Here is a 5,771-nt window from a genome sequence, read left to right as displayed (position 1 = left end):
GACAACCACGCAGATGATAGCTGCCTATACACCCCAGAAGGAGACACACCAAACACAAACCGTACAAACAGCACCAGCAAGAAGGGCCAGGAAGGATCCCCGTTCTCTCAATATGCAGGGACCTGCTGCTGCTGCTGCTGCTGCTGCTGCTGCTGCTGCTGCTTCTGCTGCTGCTGCTGCACCTCCAGTAGTTGCTGCAGCAGCTGCTGTTGCAGCAGATGCAGCAGCAGCTCAAGCGGACACTGTTATACTGGCTGACGGAGCAGCAGCAGCAGCAGCAGCACCAGCAGCAGGTACAGCAGCAGGTGCTGCAGCAGCAGCTTGTACAGTAGCAGCAGCAGCGGTGGCAGGCACTGCAGCAGCAGCAGGCACAGCAGCAGCAGCAGCAGCAGAGACAGGAGAAATGATGTCTCGTGCTGATGCTGCTGCCCCTGGTCTGTTGAGGGAGGAGACAGCAGCACAGGACGCCTGGGCCTACCCCAAGGAGATAACGCAGGTGCTGCAGCTAGCTGCAAATATGTGCAGCAGCAGCAGCAGCAGCAGCAGCAGCAGCAGCAGCAGCAGCAGCAGCAGCAGCAGCAATACCGGTGATGCAGGCTAGGCCGCAGTTCAGCTTGCCGGGATATTCTCACACGCTNCAGCAGCAGCAGCAATACCGGTGATGCAGGCTAGGCCGCAGTTCAGCTTGCCGGGATATTCTCACACGCTCTGATTTCCTAACATCTTAATCGTGGTTTAGGGTTTAGGGTTTAGGGTTTAGGGTTTAGGGTTTAGGGTTTGATTTCTTGGGTCCTGCTGATGAGGATTTTAAAACTCTAGGCTCTAGTGTTCAGCATTAAGGGTCTAGGGTTTAGGGTTTAGCGAGGAGTATCTAGTTTTCTAGGGTTTAGGGTTTAGGGTTTAGGGTTTAGGGTTTAGGGTTTAGGGTTTAGAGGAGACGATCAAACCAAATTTAAATGTTGAGTTGGGGTTTGTGGCTGCAACTGCCAAGTGGTAGGACACAGCCAGCTACATATGCTGCTGCTGCAGCTGCTGTTGCTGCTGCAGCTGCTGTTGCTGCTGCAGCTGATGTTGCTGTTGCAGCTTCTGTTGCCGCTGCAGCTGCTGTTGATGCTGCAGCTGCTGTTGATGCTGCAGCTGCTGTTGATGCTGCAACTGCTGTTGTTGTTGGCACAGCTGACGCTGCTGCTGCTGCAGCTGCGGCTGTTGCTGCTCTTGCTGCAGTTGCTGCGGCAGCTGCAGCAGCTGCTGCGGCTGTTGCTGCTGCTTCTGCTGTTGCTGCTGCAGTTGCTGCAGCTGCAGCTGCAGCTGCCACTGTTGGCGCTGCTGGCATAGCTGCTGCTGCTGCTGCTGCTGGTACAACTGCGACAGTTGCTGCTGCTGCATCAGTTGGTTGTGGTGCCATGTTGCTGCTGTTGCTGCTGCTGTTGCTGCTGCTGTTGCTGCAGTGGCGTTCACTCGCAACTATCAGCAGCAGCAACAGCAGCAGGATATGGAGTGTAAAGAGGCTGTCCTTTCTGCTGCTGCTGCTGAGCTGACGCTGCGGGGCAGAAGCAGAAAGGGAAACACAACAAAGGAGACAGAAGAGAGGAGACAGGAGAAAGGATACAGAAAAAGAGAGAAAACAGATAGCTGCTCACTCTCCCTAGAACGCTGCTCTCGCTGCAGCTGCGGCCTGGCGGGGGCGCAGCAACACTAGTCGTGGCTGGCGGCGCCAAGAAGAGAATTGTGAAGAGCTGCTGCTGCTGCTGCTGCTGCTGTTGCTGCTGCTGCTGCTGCTGCTGCTGCTGCTGCTGCTGCCGAAACTGCAGAGAGCAGCAACACAGCGCCAGGGTTTAGCTTGTGTGTGCCGCCTCTGAGCCTCAACCGGGGAGAGGCTCTTGGGGTTGTGCTGCTGTGAGTTAAGTTAGAAAGTAATTGCTGCTGCTGCTTCTGCTGCTGCTGCTGCTGCTGCTGCTGCTGCTGCAGTGAAGAGAAACACCCGGCGGTGCAGCCGACCGCCAATCGAGCCGTGGGGTCACCGGCGGTGGTTGCTGGGGTGGTGCGTGGTGTTTTCTTTTGTTTTAAGTAATTTCATGTATTTGAATAAAGTTTAAGAAATAAAAAGAGAAAAATAAAAAAAAAAAGAAGTCGGTATGAGAGGTTTGACGCGGTGTAGTTGCTGCTGCTGCTGCAGCACCGAGCAGGTCACTCGCGGTTGGTCAGTGGTGCGTTGATGGTTCTAGGGTAAATTTTTGTGTTTAATATTATAAAAATAGAATAAAAAAAGTAAAATGAAGAAAGAATTTGTGAATAAAGTGTAAAACCATGGAGGAATAGCTGTATAGTGAGCTGACCATATCACCGCTAGCAACTGCCCGCGGCATCGATTGGCTAGCTGCTGCGGGTGAGTATGCGGGCTCGCCAGTGTGATATACTTTTGTTCTTTCTTCTTTTTTCTTTCCTCTTCTTCTCTATATATTTTCTGCCCTTCTGCGTCCGTCTTAGTTAATTCCTATCAAGATGAGGCGCGTTGCGGCTCCTGTATTGTTTCTCCTTGCTGCTGCTGTAGGCGGGGGTGTAGTTCAGGGTAAACCTGCACCGGCATCTAAGAAAGCTGAGCCTCCTAGTAAGGCTCCCCCTGCCCCCCAGGAGCCCGTGCTCCCTCTGAATGTAGAGGAGGAGTGTTTCGAGGTTCCATACAGTGTGGAGAAAACATGCTACAGAGATGAAACTGTATCTCGTCCTTTCTCTTGTCCTCACCCCCTCTCTCACGAGTTCTGTGCAGTGAGTCAGCAGGATGCTGAGGGTACTTGTCACAGGCTAGTAGAGAGAGAAGTTCAGTTCCAGTGCCCCAAGGCATCACAACAAAAACTCTGCGCTAAGGTCCCCAAGACAGTGAAAAAAAACTGCACGAAACAAGTTGAAGAGAAGTTCGCAACAACTTGTCCCAAGCAGATCACTGTACCTAAGTGTGAGATAGTAGCAAAGCCAGCTGAGGGTACATGTATAGACTATGAAGCATACAAACAAGAGTATGAGTGTTGGGGGAGTGAGACATCTATGGAGTGTTCCGTCGACATGGTTGTTACAGCTAACAAATGTAAGCGTGAAGTACAAACCCCAGAAGAATATACATATGAAGAAGTTGTTATGGAGAGACACTGCACGAAGCGTAGCGCTATAGATCATGGCAAATGTCTCCGCAGCACTCTCACAGAAGAACAATACCCATGCAATGAACAAAAGTGGGAAAAGAAATGTACAGATGTCAAGAAAGTTATTCAGGAGCCATGTGAGAAAGCAGTAAAGGCACTAGAAACATACGATTGCAGTGATATAAAAACCCAACAAGTCCCNAGCCATGTGAGAAAGCAGTAAAGGCACTAGAAACATACGATTGCAGTGATATAAAAACCCAACAAGTCCCCAAGACATGTACTCGTCGTGTTCCTCTCAAGGCAAAGGTTGAGCGTTGTGGTGATTATAAAAAGAAGGGTAGATTGCTAGCAGGAAAGAAAGGAAAATGCAGACTTGTTGAGGTAGATACAGAAGAGATAGAAACATATCCTTGTACAGAAGAAGTACATATATCTATCCCTCGTGTATGTACACGTGAAGTTCAACGCTCACAACAACATATGTGTCCCCGTGAGGTACCAGATGTACAGTGTGAGATGGAGTTGAAAGAAATCCCTAAGAACTGTGTTCGTCAGGTGACCCAGGAAGAAGAGGTACCATGCTCAGCGGTTCAGCACTTCAACGAGTGCCAGGATGTACCCAAGAAAGTCCCCAGAAAAGGATATCGTTTTACCTCTAGACAAGAAACATTTGACTGTCCCCGTCATGAATTCTTTGAGAGATGTCATGAGATAAAAAAACCAAGAAGAAGTACATGTGTTGCAACTTTATTTCGTCATTTAGAAAAAAGTTGTGAACATCATGAATTTGAAGAAGTTTGTAAAGATGAAGAACAAACTGTAGATACACCCTGTATAGATGTCAGAATAGAGGAGATAGAATATCCTTGTCCTGAGCATATAGAGGAGGAACACTGTGTCAACGTACCAGCATATGAGATGGGTACATGCACCACAGTAGTACAGGAGAGCCAGGAGTACCCTTGCCCCAGACGTGAACCCCGCATCAGGTGTAAGAACGTCAGAGGCGAGCGTATGGGGACATGCTTCAAGCCAGAGACTACACGCGTACCCTTCACTTGTTATGAGGTTGACTATAAGGAGCAGTGCGTCCAGCTAGCCACCACTGAGGCCCCTCCTCCCCCCCAGAAGGTTCAGCCCGCTAAAAAGTAAATGCATACATACATGGATGAATGTATGAATGTGTTCGCTTCACAGCAGCAGCAACTGCAGCAGCAACTGCAGCAGCAGCAACTGCAGCAGCAGCAACTGCAACTGCAGCAGCTTAGCTAGCTCAGTCTCTGCTGCTCTTTTCTTACGAGGCCGTGGACCCCTATAAGGTCTTTATTATACCTTCATAGGCAAACGCGGATGCATCAGCAGCCGCCGTGAAGAACAACAGCAGCAGCAACAGTGGTTTTATACTGAACCCTTGTTGCTGCACCAAGCAGCAGCAACAGTGTTTCGATCAAACACTTGTTGCTGCTGCACCAAGCAGCAGCAGCAGCAGCAGCAACTGTGCAAATACTTGCACTTGTTGCTGCTGCCCCATGCAGCGCCCCACGCAGCATCCGCAGCAGTGTGGAACACCTGTTGCTGCACCATGCTGCAGCAGCAGCAGCAGCAGCAGCAACGGCGTGAACAACCTGGTCTTGCATCATGTTGTGGCCCCCTTCTGCTGCATGCAGCAGCAGTAGCAGCAGCAGCACCAGCGTGAACAACCTGGTCCTGCCCCATGCTATTGTCTTCTGCAACAGCAGCAGCAGCAGCACCCAGCAGCAGCAGCGTGAACAACCTGCTCCTGCCCCGTGCTGATGCATGCTGCAGCAGCAGCAGCAGCAGCCCCCCGCAGCAACGGCGTGAACAACCTGTTGCTGCGGCATGCTACTGTATGCTGCAGCAGCAGCAGCAGCAGCCTCCCGCAGCAGCAGCGTGAATAACCTGTTGCTGCGGCATGCTGATGCATGCTGCATGTTGCACTGCAGCACCAGCAGCAGCAGCACCCAGCAGCAGCAGCGTGAACAACTTGGTCCTGCCTCATGCTACTGTATGCTGCAGCAGCAGCAGCAGCAGCCCCTCGCAGCAGCAGCGTGAACAACCTGCTGCTGCCCCATGCTATTGTCTTCTGCAACAGCAGCAGCAGCAGCACCCAGCAGCAGCAGCGTGAATAACCTGTTCCTGCCCCATGCTGATGCATGCTGCACTGCAGCAGCAGCAGCAGCCCCTCGCAGCAGCAGCGTGAACAACCTGCTGCTGCCCCATGCTGATCCGTGCTGCATCAGTAGCAGTAGACCCCAGCAGCAGCAGCGTGAACAACCTGCTCCTGCTCCATGCTACTGTATGCTGCAGCAGCAGCATCAGCAGCCACAAGCAGCAGCAGCGTGAATAACCTGCTGCTGCCCCATGCTGATGCATGCTGCACTGCAGCAGCAGCAGCCCCCCGCAGCAGCAGCGTGAACAACCTGCTGCTGCCCCATGCTATTGTATGCTGCAACAGCAGCAGCAACAGCCCCCAGCAGCAGCAGCGTGAACAACCTGTTGCTGCGCCATGCTAATGTATGCTGCAACAGCAGCAGCAGCAGCAGCAGTACCCAGCAGCAGCAGCGTGAACAACCTGGTCCTGTTGACGGATACTGCGCCGCTGCCGCCGCA

At 52.1% G+C, this 5,771-nt stretch overlaps 2 protein-coding genes across 2 annotated transcripts; one reads left to right on the top strand and one right to left on the bottom strand.

Annotated features, from left to right (window-relative positions):
* Positions 1–13: 13 nt before the first annotated feature.
* EMH_0013620 (uncharacterized protein) lies at positions 14–601 on the top strand (the record flags this gene model as incomplete). Its single annotated transcript, XM_013499884.1, has 1 exon — positions 14–601. The coding sequence occupies one exon, from the start codon at positions 14–16 to the stop codon at positions 599–601; it is 588 nt and encodes a 195-aa protein (XP_013355338.1).
* Positions 602–1,008: 407 nt separating this feature from the next.
* EMH_0013610 (uncharacterized protein) lies at positions 1,009–2,339 on the bottom strand (the record flags this gene model as incomplete). The annotated part of the gene is made up of 3 exons (XM_013499883.1): positions 1,009–1,464; positions 1,641–1,805; positions 2,337–2,339. The coding sequence occupies 3 exons, from the start codon at positions 2,337–2,339 to the stop codon at positions 1,009–1,011; spliced, it is 624 nt and encodes a 207-aa protein (XP_013355337.1).
* Positions 2,340–5,771: the final 3,432 nt, after the last annotated feature.

Source organism: Eimeria mitis, genomic scaffold, assembly GCF_000499745.2.
Source record: "Eimeria mitis Houghton genomic scaffold, Emh_scaff479, whole genome shotgun sequence".
Classification (NCBI taxonomy): domain Eukaryota; phylum Apicomplexa; class Conoidasida; order Eucoccidiorida; family Eimeriidae; genus Eimeria; species Eimeria mitis.
The sequence above is the reverse complement of the archived record's forward strand: the minus strand, read 5'-3'. Positions and strand labels throughout refer to the sequence as shown.